The sequence below is a fragment of the Xenopus tropicalis genome, chromosome 3, assembly GCF_000004195.4.
Source record: "Xenopus tropicalis strain Nigerian chromosome 3, UCB_Xtro_10.0, whole genome shotgun sequence".
NCBI lineage: Eukaryota > Metazoa > Chordata > Amphibia > Anura > Pipidae > Xenopus > Xenopus tropicalis.
In genome coordinates, this window is record NC_030679.2 from 61,302,114 (window position 1) to 61,329,363 (window position 27,250).

A 27,250-nucleotide genomic window follows, 5' to 3' on the forward strand; every position below is an offset into this window, starting at 1 on the left:
GGATCTATAGGGAGCTCCAATAAAGGGGCCATTGGTACAAATAGGATTAATTTGTTAATTAATTTCTGGGGTCTCTGTACAGTTAGGGGGTCTTACAGCACACTGGAGGGCTCTGTGATATGTGGGAGATAAGAAGCTGTAGATTGGAAGCTTTGAAATAATTTTTCAAAAATTTCAAACTTTTATAAAAACTGATATATTTAGGAAAGCATTGTAACTTGACAATTTGGAGTAGAAAGACAGTTGTGCCTATTCTGGATTCATCAGACTCTGTTCTTTCCAAAAATGTATAGTTTTCTAGGGTAAACCTAAGGTGGAGTATTTGGCAACTTTCTGGAGCAGTGCTTTGGGAATTTGGTAGTGTACTGCTGGGAGTTTTTGACCTATACAAGTGAGAAATCTCCATAAAACCATATATATTTGGTATTGGTGCATATTTTTTTCATAAAATAATTCACATTTCTGATATGTGTTTATATTATGGAAAATATTCTTTTTCTTTTTTTAGACATTTAGAAGCCTTTATCTTTTTACAGAAGTAGGTTGCCCCCCCCCCCCCCCCCCCCCCCCCCCCCAAAAAAAAAATATTTTCCTAAACTAAAAGTAGTTCCCCTTGGGAAATGTAGTAAAAGAGTACAAATGTTCAAAAATTGTCTGGCAATACAGTTGGTGAGAGAATGCTTTGCATTCAGCATAAGGGCAAGCGGGACATTGTTACTGGTTTTGTGATATCAGAGCAAGGTATTGCCACTCCCATTCAGCAATGACTTGAACTGGCTCTCAGAGACAGGATCCTAACAGTCTGTAATATTATTTAAAAAGTAAGCATAGTTGGTCAACACATATATTTGAGAATATTATTATTTTCATCATATCTTTCCATCTGGACAATTTGATTTTCACAATAGTTCCCCTTTAAGGCAAGATGGGCGCAGGAAAACAAATAATAAAGCCTCTAATCTAAATAGTATTTATAACAAAGTAAATATAAACGAATAACAAATTGAAGCCCCAAACAAATCAAAACCCGTACCAAATAAATAAATAGGTCTGGGTGTGAACACCCCAGACCTAGCGCAGTTGTGAGGAAACTCTAGGGGGCCCCAATGAAAATTTGTAATTAATGCAGAATCAGAAAAAGCTCACCAGAGTCCACAATTGGTCCGGGTGCTCAGGGCCCCGAACCCGTAGCTGAAGGGAGAGATTATATCATATACAGTTGAGCTCCAAACATCTCCGGACACGATATGCTGCTAAAACCAGGTCTTTATTGTTCCATCTAAAAACTAGACGCCTGACGCGTTTCGTGCGCGCACGCACTTACTCATAGGCATACACATACAACAGTAGGAGGGTTTAAATAGTGTCATAAGCAATTAAACATGCAAATTAGGACATCAATACATACACCCCCATCAGTAAAAAGCACACATAATGGAATCTAGAACCTGTATAAATCAAAACTGTGGCTATATTTACAAGGCCAATCATTTAAAAAAAGAATTTTTTTGTAAAATACATATATAGAATACATCCAATTAATCCAAGTAAACTTTTCAATACATCAATATCAATACATATAGTAAAAAGTAAGTAATATTAATTTAATACATGAATGGCAACATTAAATGTTAGAAATTCTTTTATATACAAATAAATAAACTCATAAATTCAAACATAGCAGCTAATGTCAAAAATAGAATTGAGGCCATTAGGATGTCGTGTATCAAGAGTAAATATCCATTTGACTTCAGAACCTAAGAGCCTAGCATATAAGTCACTGCGCCTTGCATCAGGAAGAACTTTATCTATGACTTGAATGTGCAAAAACGATACATCAGATTGGCAACATTGTAAAAAGTGTCTAGCCACAGGACTGTTGCTATTTCTAGCAGCTATATGTCTAATGTGTTCCCTCATCCTGCTCTTAAGGGAGCATGTTGTACAGCCAACATATTGAATGCTACATCTTGAACAGGTTAAAAGATACACAACATATCGCGTATTACAGTTGGCATAAAAATGCATGTTAAATACTGTCCCAGACACTGAACTACTAAAGGTAGTAGATTGCCTGATATGGGAACAAGTGACACATCTGCGTGCTCCACAGCGATATGTACCCTTTACTGTAAGCCATGTCGCTCTCAAAGGCCGGGACCGCCACAGAGTTGGTGAGAGTATATTACCCAATGTGGGAGCTTTTTTTGCAACAATATTGTAACCACCTTGTAATACCAATGCCAAGTCAGGATCATTATAGAGAACAGGAATTAAATTAGAAACTATACGTCTAATTTTATAGAACTGATTGGAAAACAAAGTTACAAAAGTAGGAGAAACATTACCCCTTCCTACTCTACCATGATGTTGACCTTTCTTATTAGTGAGTAAGTCTGATCTCTCCATCCGTAAGGCCTTAGTAAAGGCTGAGGACAGTGACCTCATACTATACCCATGATCAAGAAATCGATCTCGCAGTATAACGGCCTGCTCCAAAAAGGCACTCTCTGTGCTGCAATTTCTCCGTAAACGCTGAAACTGTCCCACAGGGATGCCCTTAAACATATGTGCTGGATGGCAAGAATCTGCCCTTAGCAAAGAATTACCAGCACAAGCTTTACGAAAGGTTGTGGTTTCCACCACAGTACCCCTAGCAACCAGTTTCAAATCTAAAAAAGAGATAGTATGAGTGTTAAATTCACTGGTGAATCGTAAATTAAGCGTGTTCGTGTTCAGCTCAGTGACAAAAAGTGAAAATTCTGAATGTGACCCCTGCCAAACCAAAAGGAGGTCATCCACATATCGCTTATAAAAGACTATATTGTGTAAGTGAAGTGAGTCACCTCCATAGATGTGGGTCTCCTCCCACCAGCCCATGTACAAATTGGCATAGGCTGGTGCAAACTTGGCACCCATCGACGTACCACACCTCTGGAGGTAAAAAACTTGATCAAAAAGAAAGAAATTGTGAGACAATAGATAACTAATAGAATCTAAAATAAAGTGCTTGGTGCCCTCATCATAAGTGCTATACATATCCAAGTGATAAGAGATCGCTAGCATTCCTTTCTCGTGTGGGATGCAGGAATACAACGATGCTACATCAATCGTGCCCCAAGAAAAAGTGTCAGACCACTCTAAATGATTAAGCAATTGCAAAACATGTTTTGTATCCATGACATACGAAGTTAACCGTTTAACCAAAGGCTGTAAGTAAAGATCTATATATTCCGAAAGTTTCTCATTCAAAGATGCTATACCAGATACAATTGGTCTCCCTAAGGGCGGACGCTCAGACTTATGGACCTTAGGTAAGTGGTGGAAAAGGGGAACTCTCGGAGAAGTCGGTATCAAATAATCCCTGATTCTCTCATTGAACAGTCCAGACTTATAGGCATCATTAACTAATTCCACCAAATTCTTAGTAAACTCAATAGTAGGGTCAGTACTCAGGGGTTGATAAGTAGAATTATCATTCAACTGTCGCATGGCTTTATTCTTATAAGTCTCACTGTCTAACACGACTATCATCCCCCCCTTTATCGGCATTCTTTATAACTATAGACTTATCATCCTGTAATTGTTTAAGGGCTGCCTTTTCTTGAGAAGTCAAATTAAAGCCAGTAAACTGACTCCTAGTCTCCATTTTAAGTGACAACAGCTCCTTCTCTATTAGCTCCTGAAATCTATCAACAACACTGCCCCTACAATGCAGTGGATAGAAATCAGAAGTCATACGTAAGCCATCCCTTATCTCCTCAGGGTCAACACCAAAACAGTGTATGGACGTGTCTGATTCATTTTGTAAGGCATATAAATTCTGCAAACAACGTTCATCCTGAAACAATAATTGACAATTCAAATTATCAGACATACTGGAGAAAGACAAACCTTGACTATCAGAGCCATTCTCAATTAGGCTTCCCGGTGTCGCCGCACTTACAGGTTGTTCAAGTTGTACACAGTTTAAATCATTCAAAAAATATTTCTTTAAAACTAGTTTACGAACAAACCTATTGATATCAATCAAAGTTTCCAGTATATTAAAGTCCCTTGATGGGCGCAGGAGACCAGGGCATTATTGCACAAGCTGTGATGTGCAAAGAGCTGCGTCGTTGGTCTGCAACTCCCTCTGAGTTGACTTCAACAGGGCCTGCTCAGTATGGGCACATCCAGGTAGCTTGGGGGGTGGATGATGTGGCATCCTGCCCACCAGGATGGAGACTAGCCATTTTTAAAAGTTACTGGGATGTCATCCCATCGCATCCCGCCACAAATCAAGCACTGATAGTATACCTATAGAGAGGATATCCCACTGGGAAATATAGACTAGTTGATTATAGTGCCAGTAGAACGAAACAGTTCACAGCAAATCATAATATGTAGCCCACTAGGAAACTGACTCTATAAAATACACTAGATCCTAGAGAATTCTAGTTTCCCAACAAAGCACAAGATAGAGTCCATTCACAGCATCCCATAGTGTTTAACCAACTGGGAAATAGACTCTTACCATGAAATACACTATATCCTAGTGAATTCTATTATCTCAGTAGAGTAGTACAGGGCATCTGTTCACACTATCCTGCTGTGTACTCTGTCACGCAAGTGTGACATATTGGAGACTGGCACAAAATGGACACACCACACTCTGGGAACAGGGGTTACATGGGCTTTATTATACCAGGTTATAACAATGGGAGAAACATGGACAAAATTATATCATATAAGAGCAACAGGCTGATCACTTGAAGTCCCATAAAACAGTCCATAGTTGAATTGGATACAACTCCCACGGGGGAAGCCTGAGGTTTCTAAATGAAGCCCCCCCCCCTTATTGAGTCCAGAACACATGGTTCCTTAAGGCAACTCCACAAATAAAGGCACACAATTCATCTATAGTATAACAATCCCTTTAGCTGCTGAGTCCCACCAAACTTCTCAAGAGTAGGGAATCCAAACTGTTGGAGGGAGTCTTCCTGCCGCAGCTAGGTTAGATCCCAGGGAGGTGCCCTGCTGCAGCCAGGGTGCTCCCCAGTGTCTGAAGAAGATGCCCCAAGCCAGAAGCTACACATGCAGCTTCATCAGCCCCTGCTGCACCCACAACAACCCCCACCTCCCAGTCCATAAATACTTTGTTTATATAGTAGGAGGGAGATGATAAACAGATATGCCAGCATATAGCTTTAGTGGGGGCTGGGCTAGTAGTGTTCTTTATAGGCAAGGTAAGAACACATTTCAGGAGCCAAACTACATGCCCTTTTCTATCTCCGTATTCCTCACATAGTCCACTGGGAAATAGACTTTTTATTGAAAAAATACTAGATCCTAGTGGATAGTATGGCTGTAGGGAAAAGCTGTGTATAGGCAACTAGGAAATAGACTGCTTGTTTAAAAAACACTAGATCCTAGTGGATAATAGTATCCTTTAAACCAAAGCTGTGTATAGGCAACTAGGAAATAGATTTTTTGTTTAAAAGACGCTAGATCCTAGTGGATAATAGTATCCTAGATCCTATGTAGCCCATTTATAGCATGTCATTATGCATAACCCACTAGAAAATAAATATTATTCTCTTTATAAAACATACTAGATCATAGTGGCTAACAGTATGAAATAAGAACCAAATTATATTAACTGAAAAAGAGGAAATATTGACAATTTGATATTTACAATTTCTTAATACTGTTAAATTTATGAGTGGAAATAAAATGTTAATTTTTTAATTCTCTGTATTTATTACTTTATTATATGATTTTGAATACTCTAACTAGCTATAAATAGGCTAGTTGAAATACTTTATTTTACTAGGTGACAGCATTTTTAACCAGGATAAAATTACTGCCTTTTACAATTATGATTTAAATTTCTCATTTAAAATTAGCTAAATTATACCATCCAGTCTTTAGAAGCACTGAAAACAAGTGGGATCTATCCTACATGCACTATATTTTATAATTCCTATGATTATTCATTTTCCAACTAGAATATAGTCCCAACTATATAAAAATAGTCTATTTCCTTATATGTAAAAGTACACTGTTCCATTACCAACTAGGAACTAGATATATCTGACCATATTATCTAGTTTCTATTGATGTTCCTTTTCCCACTAGATTTTAGCCCAACTGTACTGAAATATCTATTTCCCACTCTCCAAATCTGCTCTGTTCCATTATCAACTTGGAACTAGACGCAACCAAGCCTTCAACCCTCCCCAATCATACCTTTTATAGCTATGCCCCGCCCGCCATTCACTACGGGCGCGATTTCGGTTGCTAGGGCGCCTGCATGCTCCCTCCCCTACACGGCTTTTCCATTGCCCAACCTTCCCGAGTTTCCAAACACAATCCGCACTCCCAGTTTGCGTACTTACAAAACGTTAGCTGCGGCCTCCCAGCCTCCTGTCTTCCAGAGAATCCCGGGGCCGCATGTAATCACGCGAGACTGCACTAGGCGCAGTGACGCACACACAGCTCTGTGCAAGTGGCGAACTGGGAGGTTGCTGTTGAACCCTCAGAATCTTCTCTCTTTGATCGCACCCTTCAGTTAGAAAACAGAAAATACTTGACTTTCGTGTTGCGACCTATACCTACCCAGATTCAGAGCTATTTCTCCTGAACTGACCAAAATGGAAAGAGGTGTTGCGCAAACTAGGGACAAGTCAAATTGTCATACATTTTATTTATTTTAAACGTTTGTTAAACATTATATGACTAACAATAACCCTCTGAACTCAGCGATATTAAGATGTAAATGTAGCCCACTTTTGTGACAGTGCTGCTATTTGCTATATCTTTGGAGTCCCCGCTTACTATGGGGGAACAGGTACACTATTACTGAATGTGCCTCCACCCAGGGTACAGGTAGAACTGTAACTCCCCTCCCTGGGAAACTGTTATCGTGCTGTGGTCCTTGGTCAGGGACTCCCTGCAACTCCCAGCACCCTTGTTCCTTTCAGGGGTAGTGGCTTACCAGCCAGCTGAGGATCCTTTATGATGAAGAGACAGGAGACAGATGATTGTAATGAACCAGGCGAATCAGCTTTATAGAGGACAGACAGCACCCAGGAGTGAGACACAGGAATCAGGGCACACTTCTCCTTTAACTACTCTCTTAGAGAACCTCTCTCCTGTTGGGTTACTCACGGTACTCCCACCAAGTGATCCTATCTAGGAGCTCCCCCCGGCCCTGATCTGCAGCTGATGGATTGCTGGGGGTCTTAACCCCTCTCACTCCTGGTGGGGCTATGTCTGCCCTTACTAAATACTCCTACATATCACTCCTAGAGCGACCTATGACTTAAACCTACTATCTAACACCCAGGCCTGTTGAACAACTCTTTCCAGAGGGAGGTCCCAGGACTAAAAACCTACTGAACCAGGAAGCTTCCCATTTTTATATTCTAACACACCACCCAGTGGCTGCTGCTTGAACTACAGGGAACTCCCTTTTAACTGCTTATATCTTGCCCTCCCACTGCCGCCTAACACTGCGATTCCCCCCACTGCTTCATTGCGCATGCACATGTTCGTGCGGAGTAGGGGAGGCTCCTGGGTGTGCTGTAATTTGCTTTTGTGGACTGATTTCCCAGTTTTGACCCTAACACAAGAGAAGTATGTTTTATTGTTTCAACCAAGTTATGTTTTGGCTCACCTCCTGGAGAGCCTGGTGGCTGCGGGTCCCACCTTGGTACCCTGACCTTAAAGCAAGTGCAGAAAATGTAGAAGGGCCAGCTTGGCTGCTTGCAGTTCCAGGATGTTGATTGGCAGATGGCATTCTGTCTGAGACCAAGTTCCTTGTGCCATCTGGGTGGTCCATCAGGGTTGGCCCTTGGAGAGGTACAGGTGATGGAGCCACAACACCTGAGATAAAGGTCTTGGGGAGATTCCATTGGGATAGGATATTCCGTTGTAGTTCCCGTAGATGGAACTGTGCAAAGGGAACCACCTCTATTGATGCCACCATTGAGCCCAATACTCTCTAGTAAAATCAAGCCAAAGTGTCATCTCGCGAGAATGTGCAGAACCAGTGATTAGATATGGGCAGTTTGTTGGGGTGGGGGGGCAGAAAGATTCTGTCAAAGCAAGGATCATGCCCAGGAGGATATAGCCATAAGCACTCACAGAAATGCTTCCTGGAGTCCTCTATCAAAAGAAACACAGGATTTCTTATCTCCTTTTTTGTAAACATGTTCTTAGGTATCTGACTTCCTCTCTCAGAAGAATCCTTCATTCCAGGGGCCAGAGTCTGTGCAGTTCTCTCTTCTCTCCCTTCTCCTGCCCCCTTCCCCTTCCCATAAGAATTCAGAAAACTCACTCCCCCCCACCCTGTCAGTACCCTGCCCAGTGCTAATCAGAACATGCCTATTAAAATAAATACTAAACATTTCTACAGGATGGGTGGAGCCAAATTAAATTTCCAAGATTAGTGAAGGTGAACATTAAGGCAATATTGAAAATAAAACAGTTTTCTTTGAGATTAATTAGGACAATATTTTCACACGATTAAACCCTGAATGCAAATGGAATATCTTTAAAATGCTATTTAACATTCTGTAAAGTCCCCTAAGATAAATCAATATCTTTGTGGTTTAACAAAAAGGTTGAGATTGGGTTAAAATAAATATAAAATTCAATTTATTCAAGTTAACTGAAACTTTTCAGTACATGGAGGTGAATAAGCATGCAATTGTAAAATATCAGTATACCAAATTGTTTCTTTCACAATGCAAACATTAACCAGGAGGATGTAGGTCATGTGATAGAAATGGGAGAAGGCAGAAGTTTTAAACCACTGTTTAAACAATGAACAGACCAGTTAATGAAGGCTTCATTTAATACCCAATTCAATAAGTATAGCTGAAAGGTTGACTCAGAAGGAAGTTAAAGAGTGACTAGACCAGTGATCCCCAGCCATGTTGCTCACCAACCCTCTTGCCAAACAGAGCCTTCTGTAGGCTGCCAGTCAACATATGGGCAATTTAAATAGCCAATTATAGCTCTCATTGGCACTCCCAGGAACATCTTTCATGCTTGTGTTGCTCTCCAAAACTTTTTCCATTTGAATGTGGCTCACGGGTGTAAAAGGTTGGGGATCCCTGGACTAGATCAGGATCCAGAACCTGATTGTATGCCAGCTGTACACTTGCTCATAAGCCTGTATGTCTATATTAATTTATTGAGCATTGTAGATCCCATGGCAATCTGACATACCCAAACTAGGGCTCTCTGCTCTAAATAAACTTCTATCATGCAATGAGCAGGGGTCCGGTTTACCTACTGTATTGGTCGGTATGTATACTCCTTTCTGTTGTATATAGTGCTGTTGAAGACCAGTAGAACCCTTTAGCATCGAAGATATGTACTTTTAAATATGCCCCCACCTGATTTACGCATACCCTTAAAGGAGGGAGTTAACTTTTAGTATGTTATAGAATGGCCAATTCATTGCAACATTTCAACTAGTTTTCTTTTGTTTTTTAATTATTTGCCTTCATCTTCTAAATTTTCCCAGCTTCCAAAAGCAGAACACTGACTGGCAGCCAAAAACCTATTCTTTTTTTAGGCTACAAATTTTTTTTTTTTCTTATCTTTCTATTTAGGTCTCTCCTATTCATATTTAAGTCTCTCATTTACTCAACAGCCTGGTTGCTAGGATCATTGAGACCCTAGGCCGATAGCTGCGGAACTTCCGTACTAAAGAACCGCTGAACAAAATGCTAAATAATTTCAAAAACTACAAATAATAAAAATGAAGACTAATTGCAATTTGGCTCAGAACAGCACCCTCTACATCCTACTAAAGCTAATTTAAAACCCTTTAAGCATAAAGGGGTTGTTTGCCTTTAAATTAACCTTTAGTATGATGTATAGAATGCTGTTCTGAGACTGTCTGCAATTGGTCTTCATTTTTATTATTTGTGGTTTTTAAATTATTTAGCTTTTTGTTCACCTGCTCTCAAGTTTGGCATACCGGAATCTGGTTGCTAGGGTCCAATTTAACCTAGCAACAAGCAGTCCTTGAAAGAGAAACAGGGATATGAATAGAGGAGGGCCTAAATAAAAAGATAAATTACAATAAAATTGTAGCATCACTGAGCAGTAGTTTTTGGGGTCAGTGACCCCATTTAAATGCTGGAAAGAATCATAAGAGGAAAACAAATAGCTGAAAAACTATGCAAAATAAAAAAATGAAGACCAACTGAAAAGTTGCTTAGAACAGGCAAATCTATAACATATTAAAAGTTAACCTGAAGGTGAACAATCCCTTTAACTACTCAGCAGCCCAGAGCACACCGAGCATATGCTGTGCCACTAAAACTGAAAATATGGTGAACTATTGTGGATTATTACTTTTAATAATGGGCTGGCTAAAAAAATACACTCTCAGTCGCTTCTCAGTCTTGTCTGTATATGGCCCTTAATAGGGGAATGTTTGCCCAGTATGGCACTTAGAAAAAACATCTATAGATATGCTTCCATAAAATGAAAAAGGAGCAGAAACTTGCTGTATTATGATCACATTTTATTCTATTTGGAAATACAAAACTACTGACCAGTGGTAGTGCTTCAGCTTTCAAAATGCCTTTAACAAGATGATAACACAAACAGTTAACATGCTACAAGAGACAAAACATTTCATTTTCCTACTCTGGTTCATTTCAGCTTATTGAAAGCTATACAATTAGTTTGGAAAAGCATGTGCTAAAATGTGTATTCTTCTGTGCAGTCCATTCATACATAATCATTCCAAAGACCTTCTCATATAAATATTTTAGGAGGTTTATTCACATTCATTTGTCATGGGTTCTGGCTCTTCATTATCATGTAACACTGGTCTTATTAATCTATTATTTTTAACAGTCTATATTTAAAAATGTAACAGTACAAAAAAAACAAGCATTGATGTTAAAATACCAAGCGTGCATAAAAAGACAGGAGTCCAGTTTAAAAGGTATTCAGAAACAGAACAAAACTGTAATTAGGACAGGAGTTCTAAAACAGGTCAATATACTCTGAACCCCTTTGTTTCCCAGGTGGATGCCATTCTGCTACTCACTGAAAGAGGTTTAGCCAAGTATTGAGTCAAACATGGAGCAACCCACACTCTTTGAATCTTTCATAAGCCAATGCATGTCATAAAAAAAGGCAGTGAAAAAACATTGGCTCTGAACCAAAACAATGAAGCCACGCTTTTGTGCCTGAGAGGTCACTGCTTCTTGCTATGGCTATAATGGATTTGCCACAAATAGTCATAACTTCATTGCTTGATGACTAGCTATGTGAACAGACAAAGAAATAAATATGCAGGAGTTTCAGTTTAGGCATTGACGATATTGCTGTTTGGATCTGAAAAAAAAAAATTGTCAAAAAAAAAAAGTGACAAAGAATCAGCTAGTCAAACTAATACTAAACTCCATGTTGAAGAGGGAAGATCATGGACCTACACTGACATTCTCTCTTTATGGCACAAACCCCAACAAACTCTTCTGATGCATCCATCAAAAAGGCACAGTTACAATGTTCAGATAAATAACTAGACAGAAAGGTTTTCAACCTCATTACAAAAAGTGCAAGGGTAGGACGTGTGCAAGACAAGATCTGAGATAAAAATAGATGTATAAAACGAGAACATCCCTTTTTTGCAATTCACTGTATTGTTCTGTTGGGTTGGCTTAAGGTTAAATACAGCAGCAGGAAAAAAAGAGCTGTTAACACTTCATTTCCAATACAGCAGAGCAACACTGGCACTCTAGAGGAGAGTAAAGACCAAATCACTCAGTGCAGTACTGCCACTATTTTACATTAAAAGTACAATAGAAAGTGTTAGTTATGTTATCTAGTCTCACAGCAGATAGTACATATAGAAGCCACTCAAATCCTGCATTATGATGCGCAAATGTTTCCTAGCATAGGATTCACCTTTTATTAATCCATTTCTGTACTACATACTGGGTTCATCTTTTACAGGAACTTGTTAACAAATTACAACATACAAAATCCAACTCTAAAAAAAATTCAACATACTGCCCACAAGAAATGTATGTAGGAGCAATATATATATATATATATATCATATACATATGCTAAAATAAATTAAGTTGCTGCAATGTGAAAGTCTCTAGTGCAGCACAGGAAGATAAAATGTAATGAGTTTCTATTCCAATTCAGAATTGCAAAAAAAAAACAGAACCAAAGCTCCAGAACGACTTGGCAGCTAGATGGCTCGTGTGAGGAGGCCTTCTGACACCCAAACAATAGGCCACTCAAACATTAGTAAGGGCTGCACCAGTATGTTGAGGTGTTTCTCGTCTGATGGGTCTCTATAAGTGACCAACGACTGGCTCAGGCAGATTTATCCCAGAACATGTGTGGCCAAATAACACAAAGATCCACTTGTTTGGTAAGGTATATGGGCAGGTTTATGAGATCTTGTAGCCCCTACTTTACAGTAGTGCTCTGAAATCTTTGAATATGGACAGCAATTTCAACTATTGTGCTCTCTTCAAATGCAGGTACCATAACGCCATAAGGAAAACCAGTAATGGTACTTATGAAAGGCTCCTTCTTAATGTGGTAATCTTTAGATTTAAATATGAGAAATCTCTTTTCATGTCGATAACATAGAAACACATATTTCTATTAAGTAACAAGCTAAAAAATAGAGAAGAAAATGGAACAAGTTTTCCCAGTTACAGATTGTACAGTTTAAAAGGACTCACTGTTTAAAGTGACATGATGCAGTCATATAGTTTTATTTTGGTATAGGACAGCATACAGTATTCTTCTAATAATCCACACAGTGGAAAGACTGCATACTGTTAAAGGTGCACTTATGTACCTCTTTCCCAACAATGGCAGTAATAGAATTTTTTTCCTGTGACTTAGTTCTATCCTCCCTTAACTTTGGCAAACACACCACCCTCTAAAATGACCAAATCTATCTAAAAACATGTTGATTGGTTCACTCACTCTACCAACATTAGATAAAATATTGTATGCCCAATACAAATGCCAGTAAGCACAAAAACAGTATGCTGTTCTTATATATGAATGCCATGCTAAAGCATGCCAACTTTTTTGTGGTACTGATACCGCTTAAAAATAAACAAACAAAAAAAATGTAAAACATGGACCTAGAAAACAGGACACAAAGTATGACCGATCAATGTGAGGCATAATGACAAGCTCCCCAAGGCCTAAGTCTTAAAGCAAAAACAGGCTTCATATAGTTGTGGTATGATAAAACTAGTGGTGACTAAGCTTGACTGAGTATTTGCAGGGTGCAAGACAGGTTGCAACAGAACATTTTGCACTGTAGCCCATGGACCTTTAGCTATACTATTGCTCTGTAGTTAAAAACGAGGTAATGGATCAGTTGCTACTTTATTTGGAAAGTATAATCCGCTCTGAGGTCAGAATGGAGCGTGTCCTTTGTCTGAAGACTGGTTATATTTAAGCACGCTATAAAACAGCAGTAACATACAGACACTTTACAAAGATGAAGGATAAGGGTTTTCAATATTAATTAGGTCAGAAATATATAATCTAAATTAACATGGTATTTATGGCCCACAGTCATTGCGACCATTAGTGCGCAGTCATTTTTTTCTGACCCCATTCTGTTAAAAAAGTGGGGAAATGCAAAAAGGTTAAAATTAAAGAGTGGCTTTCAAAATCTATTTCAAATTGGTCCATATACATTCATGAACCTACTGACCACCCTAAAAAGGAGAAAAGTTTTTTTTGGTTTTTGCTCCACCCTGCTGCTAACTTCTTTTTTCAGCTATTTCTAAAGTCTCCTTAAGTTTTATAATAATCAGATTTTTAACTAACTAATTTAAGACCAGCGACTTTGGATATCAGTATCAGTATCACTAAACTTACACTGCTGAAAATGTACATATATGCATTTGTATGTACAAAATATAAATTAAATGATCTAAAAACAATTTTCTAAAATATGAATGTCCCTTAGAGCCATGAAACATTTCAATGGCTACCTGTGATCAATTTTACTTGCCCTAGATCACTTTCCATTAAGTTTAATGGCAGGGCTTTAGGTTGTGCAGCACCCCACTACAAGTCTCAACTGAATGGGAAGCAATCTTGGATAAGTAATAGCAATCAAAATTCTGTATAAGCGTTGGTCTTTAAATGTTGGCATCAGAACAATTACCATACAGGTAAAAATCAGCATAACCACCTTGGACTTTAACTGCAGAACAAGCTACACATACAGTACCTTTGATGTTAACAAAGGAAATTACTGTGTAGATTCCAAAACATTTGCTAAATCTCAGATTAAGGCCTCACAGGCACTATAGAGTGATTCTGGAGAAAGTAAGATTCAACTGGTTTGGGACAAAATTGCATGCAGTAATGTTCTATCAAACTCTGTCACACAGGTGAGTCACACACTGACTGATCTAAATTTGGTCCCAATATATCCCCTTTTTAATGAATCTCTGTTTTGGATTTTTTTGCACTTAAGCAAGATGAATCCACTCATTTGTATGGCCCTCAATATATTTAAATTGCAAATATATTATTCTTGTGTATTATGAAAAGCTGCAAATTCCTACTGTTGCATGCACCCAAAGACAGTAAAACTCCACTGTCTATAGAAGGCACATGCTTGATACACAGAGGATGTCAGCATCCTATGGATGCATACAAACCTTATGCCTTTTAGTCATATTAGACTAATTACCAAGCAATATAAAAAGAAATCAGCATACACCTTCCATCTGAACTAAGGAAAAATGGCATCGCTACATTGTAAGCCATTGATATAACAACCCTGTGGAGTCATGAGTGATAAAAAGCAAAACTAGCAATGTATATGGATAGATATATGGAGTTTACACATGGATTAAAACATACTTATACACATTATATGTTTGAACAGTGACTGCAGGATATGTATTCCCAGACATACCCTTTTGTTTTTAAATAAAAGGGAAATGTATCCCCCCTGTACCGAGGTGACTTATTTTCTGCAACAGCTACATGCCCACTACAGAAACTGACCATTTTTAGAGGAAACTATAACAAAAGTGATATTTAAGCTTCACCCAGAATAACTAACTATAACTAATTAAAAATGATGTACTGTTATTGAAATAATCAAGTTACTCTTCGATATTCCCATATTGATAATCCGAGACATTTAGCTGTAAATAATCATCTAGGCACAGGCAGCACAAGTCAATGATTTCCAACTAAACACTGACTCGTGTACAAAGACAGATTGATGATGAGAAGAATAACTTGATTCAGAAACTGTACCTCATTACCAGATTATAAATATATATGCATGTAGAAGAACACAGAGCACTCATAGGTTTTAAATTATACGCAAATATCTAATGGTGTAAATTAACGTTTCGTTGTGTAGGACCGAAACGTCGACACCATTACATTTTTGCACCTTATTAGAGAGTGCGGCTCTCTGCTTCTTTATTATTGTTTTTTGCCAGCACCCAGGGCCTCTGATCTTTTGGATGGTGTGCTCCCGTTTGTTCTTATATATATTTTTTTCTTTTTGCATCTGATGAAATTATTTTGTATTGATAATTCTCCTTTAACATTGTTTGAAATGTATGGGACGAGTAAATACATCTTACTTATACACTTTGTAAGCCTAGGGGCAAAGTCACATGAAACGGTGGTTCTCCTTCTTTGCCTGCATTTTGTAGGCAGCTAAAGAAAAGCAGGATCACTTCATGCCAAAGCTGTGCCTGTTAGTGCAGCTACACAGAGCTACGGAAGAGAGCAGATCCGCTGGTGAAGGGAAGCAGGAGCCAACACTTTATGTGACTTTGCCTTTAGATGTAAAGTGTTAAGCAAGATGTTTGTGCAGATTACATAAACAGTGCAAACTTATGGGCAGGGATAAAATATATTGTAAATAGTGGGACTTTAGTAGGTTAAAGAACACAGTTTCAGGCCACTGAATGTACATTTATGGTAAAAAAAAGGCTTTCTGCTGTTGCTGTATGCATTTAGGTTTAAAACATTTTCTGTACAAGCTATAGATATAAATAAGGTTATGACCCTGGATCTTGATCATCATTAGGACAAGTCACTGGATTACATAAGATTATAATATAGTTGCTTTAGGTAAATATATGTGTATATAATGATCGGTGTTTTTTAAACAACAGGATTGCATAAAATATAAAATCTAGCAACATTTAGTACACAGAGATAGTGAAGGTGGTGTGGCACATTAACATTTTAGCAACTGGTGACAGATCATACACACATAAAGCTTTATATGCTTTGAATGAAGACACCAGTTCTGACCAGCAAATAGTATTGCCACCAGTGTCCCAATAATCACAAAGTCTTGACTGTTGGGAATACAGATAACTTTTGCCAAGTAACAGGCCCCTCTGTCATGGGGCTACAAGTGGTCCCAATCCAACAGTGGCAGATAGCAAGTCTTATTCACTTGAACAAATAACTAACGGCGATCTGAAGGGTAATGAGGAAGAATATGATAAAATAGTCTCTTTGTTGAAGAAAACTGTTCTCTGTTGATGAAGTGTTTACAGATACTCTGTTCCGGAGGGCAATAATGTTCCTAGAGATTAAAAAAAAAAAAAAAAAAAAAGGCAACATTAAACAAAACTGCTACAAGGCTTATTATAGTGAGGCCACACATGAATTAATGAATTGCTCTTAAATTAGTGAAAAGGCCTTTTTTAATCATTCAGTGGATCTAAATATTTGTAAATAGCATGTGTGCTCTGATGCAAACATATAGCAAATTTGTGATATCTGGACAAAATTCCAGACAGCTTGAAGAACATTTCCACTTCTCATTATGCACAACTGCAGGTGACGATCAGTACACATTTATTTTTGATGACCACCAGGGTTTATGTGCTCTTGGTAAGAACGTAATGGGAAAAAAACATATTTAAATATCAAATACTATATATGACTATATTAAGCACAGCAACAAAAAAAGTAATTGGGTGTACAGGTACTGGACCCTTATCTGGCACGCTCCATGGGAACCCACTTTAAAATCCAGAATCAGCCCTATAATCTTGCCAGATCCATAAAACCTGCTCAGGCACCCAGATTAGTAATCAGATTGCACATTCAGAAACACAAACAAAAAAACTGGCTTTCAAGAACTCTGGTTTCTAGTGGTATGCACTTACTGCTGGTTTAATGGTGGGATTAAAGGAAGTATGCATTCTGGCTACAGATCACATGTCAGTGTCTATCACTTTCTAGTAATTGGCATTTAAATGTATGTTTCGTTCTCTTTATCCCTCTGTGGATTATCAGAATTTTGTCAGAAACACGCTTTAGTAGGTTTTAAGTACAGTGCTCCAAATTAGGGAAACACCCCTTATCTGGAAATGCCCAGGTCCCAAGCATTCCAGGTAACAGATCTGTGCCTTTACCAACAGTTGCAAAATTGTTAAGGAAAATAAATGTATACATCGTTTATAAAAAAAAAAGATACCTGTTAATTTCTTCTTGGGTCTTTTTTATGGAGTCTATGGCACTTTGAAGTTCTCCATGGTCTGCTCCCTTCTTTCTTACTCGATTGTTATGACTTAATAGATGAGCTGAAGGTGCAATGGCAGAACAAAATAAAACAATTGTACAAATTACAGTGTTTATATATAGGCAAGGGAGATATGATATTTTATGGAACTTTCATTACTTTCATAATTAATGGATATTCAGAAAAATGAATCCCAGGAATAATGTTACATAAAAAAAAAGTAATATTGTATATGAGCAAACAATGATTGTGATTAAAACAATAGGCAAAAAGTATGTGCAACCCTATTCACTAACTATCTTAACACTAAATTAAAATTAGAACTTTATTCAGTTACAATGTCTTGTTTAGAAGTATCTATTTAGTTTATTAACTGCAAAAGAACTTCTATGCTGCTAGTTAGAGTCTAAGTCAGTTTTATTTTGTCTAAAGGAAAGAAGATACATCATAATGGGCAGAAAAGCCTAGCCACACACAGCTGGTCTTTCACATGATAATTTCATTAAAAACAAACGGTATTGTCAATGGCCCATGTGTGGTGCCTTTTTTGTATACTTCGGAGTAACAAACTCTGGACACTAAAGAAAACATGAAAACAGGAAAAGCGATTGGAAGTTTAGTTTATGTTATACAATGTCACAGACAGAGCTTAAAGGGGACCTGTCACCTTAAGAAATAATTCTAAATTGTTTTCTATTGTGTTTGTCATGCAAAATAAACTTTACTTACACTGTATAAACTATTTAAATCTTATTTTCTTCAGCCTTGGAATTCACAATTGCAGCAAGCAGGCAGGCACCATTTTGTGGACACTTATCAAAGCAGGCATTGCATCCTGCCAAAATCTTGTTTCTGTGCCAGTATGGGGGGACCTGATACCCATGTCCATGCACTGGTTACATAATTAGATTGTGAGGAGGGAGGGGGAATGTGAGGGAGTGCAGCAACATCTAAGAAGTTCTGAATTGAAACTGAAAGCCTAAGGCATAGGGGCGGGGCAGGCAATATATGATTGACAGCTGGGATTTTTAAATGCTTATATAATGGGTATGGATGTGGTAATAAAAAAAATGACTTTGGGTGTTTAATGTTTCATTTGAAAAGTGCTTTTATTATACAGCTTTTTATGCCTAGGTGACAGGTCCTAAGGGTTTTCCATTATATATATAAAATAAATAACAGCCAGCACCAAGGGTCTTTTTGTATTATCCCAATTGTATGAACAACTGACAGAAAAAAAATACTGCTTTAAATTGCAACTGCATTTACAACTACCTTTAAACCATTTACATTATTAATTAATGCCTAAAAAAGTTGAAAAGTTGATTAGAATTACAATAACAGTAAACAGTTATATTACATTATAGGGGCAGCACTCCCACAAAGTAAATGAAAAATGTCCTTATCACCTGCCAGCACAAGTCACATACTTGTGAACAGCGCAAATGGCTCTTCCACATACAGATAAGTGTGAAAATGCCTGTGACACAGATGTTAAAGAGCTAAAGTGCCAGATTTAACATTAAGCAACTTTTGGTTGACTAGCAAAAGTTGGCAAAGCATATTTAAAAAATACTGTCCTTTAAACAATCAATGGAGTGGTGTAAACTGGATACAGAGATATAATGAGACTACATCATAATGTCTTAACACAGTAAGGTAACTGAAGCAAAAAACAGAGTGCGCACAATATGTACCCCAGCAACCACTGGCTCTCCACCACCGAATTTACGCATTACATGAAGACTTTTGCTTGAATGCAAAAAAGCAATAAAAGTTTTAAATTCACAAATTCTACCAAAGAAAGAAAACTACACTTATTACAATACAGTCCTTTGCACTTCTAAAGTAGCACGGATACCTCTCTACTACAAGGAGTAAAGGAAGGGATAAGGAAAACAGAGAGGCACTAAGAAAGGGCTCACAAAGGAGAATGAATACCCGAACACTAGTTATCAGGAAGGAGAGTACCAAGATGCTGCCAAGAAACAGTTGCAATCTTTCACACAGAAGAAAATGCACACATAGGCAGCAAATTGCTACTGCATAGCTCTAGAAAGATAATTACCACTATTGCATTGATGACCTACCAAGGGGCTTTAGTACATTCATCTGTTCTTCATCCGATGCCCCTGCTGCAGCAATTAAATAATTGTATTTAATAAAGTGTGGACTTATAGGAAACTCCAGTTACCTTGCTTGGACTGGTAGCCACTGCTACCACAGCAATTCTAACAACTTAAAAAAGGATTTACCACAGAGCATAATGTTACACAGAAAGGGTGATTAGCTTTGTAATGGGAATATAGAGTAGGATGCTACACAGTAACCATAAGAATGCTGACATCACTGTTTAATGCTGAAAAGAGACAGTGGCAAAATATAGAAAGAGAACAATATACTCTTTTAGAACATTTAGACACTGGAAACACCTTACCTTCACTCCCAGAAGAGTCCTGGTTATCCAGTTCTGGAGATGAACATCCACTTTCACCTTTCTTCTGTTGTCCGCTTGCCTTGTGTTTTAGCTTTGGAACACAAACCTAGAGGTAAACAGGTCAACATTTCAAATTAAGATATAGTTTCTCGTAAAGGGTAACTGCTATTATGTAACAAAATCTACTTAAATCCATTGGATGCTTAATATTTTCTGTTTCACAAATAGGTGTAAAATAGGTGTAATCATATATTATTATATAATATACTCTCCCAATATCGGCACTCACCACAATGCAGAGTAATGGCCGGGTGCTAACGTCCACAACTTATATCAATCCTTAGAAAGCACTCACGGCAGGAGGATAAATAAAATCAATTTTTTTGTTTAAACATAATGTCTACGCATTTCGATCCATATAGGATGATGACGATCCTATATGGATTGAAATGCGTAGACATTATGTTTAAATAAAAAAAATGATTATATAATATTATATATTTGGTCTGTGGTCTCCTTAATTCTCCGTGTGTATTCAGTGTAACACAGCGTGATGCATACAGCTTACCTCTTTCTGCTTGTAATATGGAGAAGCTAGAATATTTGTAAGGAATAATTTTATTCAGTCTATCCAAGGTAGGTAAAAAAACAGCAAGCTCAAGATCATGGTCTTATAGGGACGTCTTGATCTTGTGCTGATCTTATTCCTATAATCTATGTTTCAAAGAAGTCCATCATGTGGACATACAGCATCTGTGGATCTGCTTTCTCCTCTTGCCATGCTTTCTAACCTCATTCAGTCTCCAAAATAATCCCGTTAAACACCTAACATACTGCAGTGATGTAAACAAAACGTTTCAGACAAGAAATGTCACCAATGTGGTCAGACAATTTTAGAAAAATGAGAATCTTCGCTATAAAGCACGGCAGAATTTCTTTTTGGAGAGTAATAAAGTAACCGTAATCATCTGATATGTGAACATTTTTTAAGTAAATCTGTTTAGTCTGTTTTTTTTTTGATAACATTATTTTAAGGTACAAACTTTTTACCTTTTACTAAAGGACCACTGGTTCAACAAAATGATGCAGTTCCACTGCATACCTTGTTTAAAGTACAAGATTGGGACCCATTATCCAGAACACTTAGATCGAGGGTTATCTGGATAAGGGATATTTCTGCAATTTGGATCTCCATACCTTTCTGCTAAACAATCATTTAAATGTTAAATAAGCCCAATAGGATTGTTTTGCCAATAAGAAATAAATAGTATCTCAGTTGGGACCAAGTACAAGGTACCGTTTCATTATTACAGAGAATATTATTTTTTTTAAAATTAATTATTTTAATAAAATGGAGTCTATGGGAGATGGCCTTCCTGTAATTCTGAGCTTTCTGGATAGCAGGTTTCTGTTAAACAGATCCCATACCTGTACAATTTTCTTTAAACATTTTCTTTAAAAATCTTATTGATTTCATAATGTATTTTTTATTATATTCAGTTATTGGAGGGGGGGCTCTTAAACCTGCTTCTCCTTTTAAAACCCACAATTTAATCTGTTGTGTGAAATCATAACAACATTTGTTTGGAGCTATGGTGTGGAATCTAAGACATGGTCTGAAAATATTTAGGGTGTGGACTGACATCACGTTCCAAATGATTAAGTGGGGGTGAAACTCATGCAGGCATTTCAGCCATCATGCAACGCACAACTAAACAATAGGGCTCATTTACTAAAGGTGCAAACAGCAAAAAAACTGATTTTTTTTAACCCATAATGTAACATTCAGCCCCCCAAAATCCAGCTTACTTTACACCCACAGAAACATAAGATACACCTGCAAAGCAAGTGCCAGCACATGGACAGAACACATTTGTACACTTACAGGCCCTTCAATTGTGTACAATTTAGAGTGCTTCTAGCTGCACCAAAGAACGCCCTGTACTTACCTCCAGGTCAAGGAAGCTGTTAAAGGAGAAGGAAAGGCTAAGTCAAAATGTTAGGCACCCCCAGTGACTTTAATTGCTTACCTTTTTACCCTGGGCTGGTGCCCCTGTTAGGAGAAAACCGCACCAGCCCAGGGTACCTGCGAGCGAGTGTCTCCTCTTCCTTCTGCCATCTTTGCGCGCTTGCGCATGCACAGTAGAGTGAAAAGCCAAACTTTAACAAAAAAGTCAGCTTTTTCAATCTAATGCACCGTCCCAGGGATTCCAAAGACAAAAGAAATAAGGAAGAGGAGACACTAGCTCGCAGGTACCCTGGGCAGGTGCTGTTTACTTCTCACAGGAGCACCAGCCCGGGGTAAAAGGTAAGCGATCAAAGGCACTGGGGGTGTGCCTAACATTTTGGCACCTCCAAGTGACTTAGCCTTTCCTTCTCCTTTTTAAGGCACAAGGCTCCTTTGCAACAGTGAATATGGCATTTTTATGTTAACAACTGTTTTTTCTTTGTAGTGTCTACTAACTGTAAATGAGCTCTAATGTGTAAAAAGTTAGTAGTTTCCATATTTTCCGTATATATGTCTTACACACAAACATATATAATTAAGATATATCTTTTTTCAGCTTAAATCAACAAATCTTGCTTTGAAATCACATGCCAACTCAACAAAACACAAAAAAACAAGGTTCTTTGTCCCAGTAGCTTCAATGATATGTATTAAACAGAACCCACTATGAATGCTTGGCCACAATGAGAAAATCAGGAAAACTAAGCTCTTACTGTGGTTCCTACTGCTGCTTCCAGATGTTCTGTGATATACACAGATCTTTTTGTTATTAACAACACCTATTTCTCTAAACTTTACAGTGATAGACTATTTGCAGTTTTTAGTCCTCAAAGTGATTCAACAATATGGGCTACATATGTCTGAGAAGCTGATCACCTTATTGTGACTTGGGGAAGGGGGTGGGGGCGGGCCAGCTTCCCTGAAGTTTGAAGAGAAGGGGAACTTCAGAACATTTTTACTGCAGGAATTTCTAATTGTGCTACTGGATTATATATCCCAGAGATTTTGTGCTCTTGCAGCTAAATGTTAGTACTTGTAATCTGGCATCAGAAACATGCGTCCAGGATCTTGATAGGGCATAGATGAGAGGAAAGCCACTGTTATTGACTATCACCTGAGACCTACCTGATAACTGCATTTCTCCCGCTTTGCCCCTTGGTTACTCAGATTAATTACACTCCCAGAACGTACCATTGGAGTCCTATGCCTGACTTTTGTTTGGATGACACCATCATTTTCAAACTGTATCAGGTCGTTTAATGGATCCCAAGGTCTGGTACTGAAAAAACAATTATGTCATTGGCAAAAGAATACACTACTAAAGATCATATATAGAGATAGAGAAAAAAGTTTTAAAAGCACCATGAATATGTGAAAAGGTGTACTTAATTTACTGAATTAAATGTTTGATCTGCATTCTCTATATCTCCATAATATGTTTTTTATAACTATAAATTTAACACATTTCAAAATATATAAATAAGTATAGAGTCACATAAGATTAACTATAATTAACATTTATATATAAATAAAATAGCAAATCAGGACACGGCTAATAATACGTATTATTCAATATTCAATTATTCGAATCAATAAATTCAACAACCCAGTCATTACACCACATCAAACAGGAAAATGGAGGAACTAATTCTTTCCTGGGGCATGACTTAAGCCCTTAATGAAACCAGTATCTCAGGAAAATGAACCATGCAGGGCAGAGGTGGACCTGGGAGGAATAAGTCCTTTCAGTTCCCAATACAGGCCAATTAATAGCCATACAGTGGAATAAGAATTATATAACTGTCTGAATAGATCTTAAAATAGCTTAGACTTCTAATATTTTTATAACCCATTCTTTACATTCACATTATCCCTTAACAGGCAACCATTTATGTAGCATAATGTAATATCCACCCTCATAATTTTTTCTGCAGGGGTACTGAGCTGTTATTAGTAAAACTTGCGACGATCGATTGATCGATCCTAGCCTTCCTTCTGTATAGGAAGGAGTCAGCATAGTGGATGCTTCACCTGCATCGCCGTATCGCCTTTTTTCAAATGACCGGAAGCCAAGTTTTAACAGGTATTTTCTAATAAAGCATTCTAAATACTAAATGGTTTGCAGGATAGGGCAATTATTGGGGCAGGGTAGAATAGATTTTTTACTTAAAAATTTTTAGTGTTACTTTTCCTTTAAAGAGCTAGGGATTCTAAACATGAAAGTTTGTATTTTTGCACCAGAATCAGCCCTGTGTGTCTATAAATAGGCTAATGCTGTGCCCGACAGCACAGATACACACGAGTGGATTGGCTTTTCTCTGCCTGTGTACAAAACTTTTGTCATAAGCCTAAGGGGCTCATTTACTAACCATTGATTTTTTATTTAAAACAAAATTCAGATTTTTCCCAAAAAACTTGCAGAGAGAAAGCGCTGCAACTTTTCTGGGTGTCTTAATGGCTGATAATCCAAATTTGACATTCTGCCACATTAAACTTGTCGAGTTCATGTAGAAGTCTCAAAACTTTAGAGATTTTGCTGGGTTTTGTCCGAAAACTCAACTTTTTCAAATTGTCGGGATTTGCACAGCTGCAATTCAATAAAGTTGAGGTTTTTTTTCGACTTTTCTCGTGGCAACTTTTTCTTGTGACTTTTTTTAAGTACATTTCAGACATTCAGGAAAACAAATTTATTCAAATTTGAACATAAAAAAAATGAAAAATTATGAAGTTTTAGTAAATCTGCCCCTAAGTATCTAATCAATTTATGAAGGTACAAATCTCTAGAGAAAACCTCCTCACAAAAATTAAATCTTTTATAAGTAGCAAACATTTCTGATTATAAGTAGCTCATCAAGAACAAGACATTAAAAACTGACCACCATTAACCACCTCAGCTGAAGATGTATCAGATTCCAGCACCCCCTTAAGAAACAATAATAGAGAAAATATACTACATACACAACACTAAACTTTAAATAAAACTACTTTGTACTGTGCGTAATTGATGCATAAAGATTAGAGTGCAGCCCTACACATCAGGTACATACTTGTGCCATCCCACAAAGATATAGTACAGATTAGAGACTAGAGATTAGAGAACACAATGGCAAAGATGTTGGGAATATAAGTTGCCACATTTATGCAGTTACAAGTAAAACAAATGAAAAATAACTCACTCTGCATATTTATAATGCCACTCTCCAGTGAGTGGATCTTGCTCGAAAAGTTTGCAAGTCCACTCCTCGCCTTTTGCTTTTCTTTCTTTGGCTGCTTTCCTTTGTGCTTCTTCTAAAACAAACTTTTCTTGTGTTGCTTCTGTCTGGTCTTTGTTATTTATGGCCAGTGTAACCAGTCTCCAAAGCCTGAAAAAATAATACTTCTGGTTAGAGGTGGAACCAAAATCTTGGTTGGACTTGAGTTTTCTTGAAATCATTCCTGGTAGCTTTCAACTGGTGCAGAAGAGAGACAACATAAAAAAAAACATGTTCTCAGTTTGCCACAGATGGGAAAAACATCTCCTGCTGGTTCATGACTCTACATCCTACTGCATCTTTATATTTCAGTACACTTTTGTGCTCCCACAAGCATCCCAAAAGCATCCAGCCTTTGTTGAATTTACAGTACAGACAGTAATAATACTTATTAATAATAGGAGCAGTATTGGTAAAAGCAATGCATAATCAGTAAATATATTTGACAGTAACATAGATACGAAACCCTGTACCACTGTTCAGTTTAGTTATGGATGCATTAATGTATGTGGCCAAGAGAATGCCAGTGTCCTTGAACTTTCAAAAGCCACTGAAAATGTAAAAAGGTTAAAAGTAAGGGACAAAAATTGCAGAACCTTGTTGGATATTATTAATTTAAGCACACAATCACAAGCAGTTATACCTTTCAGACTCAAATTCCCCTTGCTCTTCTTGGTTCACGGTGCATCTTATTAATCGGTGATGTCTTATTTCTAGTGTGGGATTCCAGAATGTCTCAAAAACGTCTGTCTTCTTGTCATGTATAAAAACCTCACTATCCTATATTAGAAAAAACAAGCAAGGTGCAAAATTATGGCATGTCATAATAAATGGTCTTGCATCTAGCTTTAATACACCTGCTGCACCTATTACTATGATTTAGGTACAAAATGCATTGCGCAGGACACCCATATTATTGCAGATGAAACCTGCATGCCATTTAAAAAGCTGGTTTGCTAATAGGGATTTGACAATCCATCTTCCCTATTAAACCATTTTGTAATTGGCATCCATTAAAAATTCTCTCTCCTGCCCTCAGTAGATAACATGCTTATACCGCACGGCATCAGGTACATTTGTCCTCCACACAAGAGAGGGGGGTCAATGAATCTCTTTCCCTGCTCTCTCCTTCCCTTAACAAAGTTAAGGCTGTGCTAACTTTTAAGTGTGCATGCTCCATCCTTGCCGTTTCATTTCTCCTCCCTGGGATTTGACAGACTGAATATCAACTTTTTTAGCTTTTACACTTGCTCCATAAAAGCATAAATTGGAATGGTACAAGCTATAGTTAATCATACAGAAAGGAAACATAGTAATAAAATGAAGGGGAAACAGGACAATGGAAATTGGCATTATTCAGGCAAAGAGTATACATCATCCAAAAACAGTTTTATTGGAATAGCTTCACATTTCAGTCTCCATTGGAACATAAAGATATGAACTTACCCAATGCCCCTCTAGTGTTGCCAACACTTCCTTGCCCAGCTTGATCTTCCCTGATATTTGATTAACACTATCATCACTTCCTAAAAATGGCTGCAAAAAATGATAAAAAAAAAATAAAACATGGCTCACTCATTAAACCTATTCCAAGAACATATCCTGCCATAGACTATATTGAGAATAGTCTCTGCTAAAACACAACTAGTGACAATTAGTAGCTACATGTGCCACTGCTCTTAAAGTGATACTGACACAAAAAACAACCACTTCAAAATATGAATGCACATTAAAAGTTACCTATAGGTCATGTTGATCATTTTTTCACTCATAGGGCTACTTTTGTAAGTAATTGTTATTTGAAGTTCCTAAACTTGACTGTTTTGCTGACCTGACTGTCCTTTCTCAACCAATGCTAACGGACTCCTGTTGCACAAATATGGCAGTCCTCTCATAGAGGGACATGGGGGATTAGATAGGTAATGTAAAAGCATCAGGAAGTACTTTTTTTGGCAAAGTTATAAAGCTTGTGCAAAGGCCATGTTATAAAATATTTAAAAACATGTTAATTT

The 27,250-nt window shown here is 37.6% G+C and overlaps 1 protein-coding gene across 11 annotated transcripts in view; it reads right to left on the bottom strand.

Annotated features, from left to right (window-relative positions):
• Positions 1–10,514: 10,514 nt before the first annotated feature.
• Positions 10,515–27,250, bottom strand: part of osbpl8 (oxysterol binding protein like 8) — a 137,242-nt gene continuing 120,506 nt past the window's right edge. For 6 of the 11 annotated variants that reach the window (XM_031897639.1, XM_018091936.2, XM_012958584.3 and 3 more), the window contains 8 exons: positions 26,685–26,774; positions 25,882–26,018; positions 25,164–25,349; positions 23,113–23,266; positions 19,980–20,085; positions 19,633–19,677; positions 17,498–17,603; positions 10,515–16,597 (listed from right to left, as the gene is read on the bottom strand). In XM_031897639.1, the coding sequence (XP_031753499.1) occupies positions 16,462–16,597; positions 17,498–17,603; positions 19,633–19,677; positions 19,980–20,085; positions 23,113–23,266; positions 25,164–25,349; positions 25,882–26,018; positions 26,685–26,774 (960 nt within the window). In that variant the 3' untranslated portion in view covers positions 10,515–16,461. 11 annotated transcript variants of the gene reach the window in all.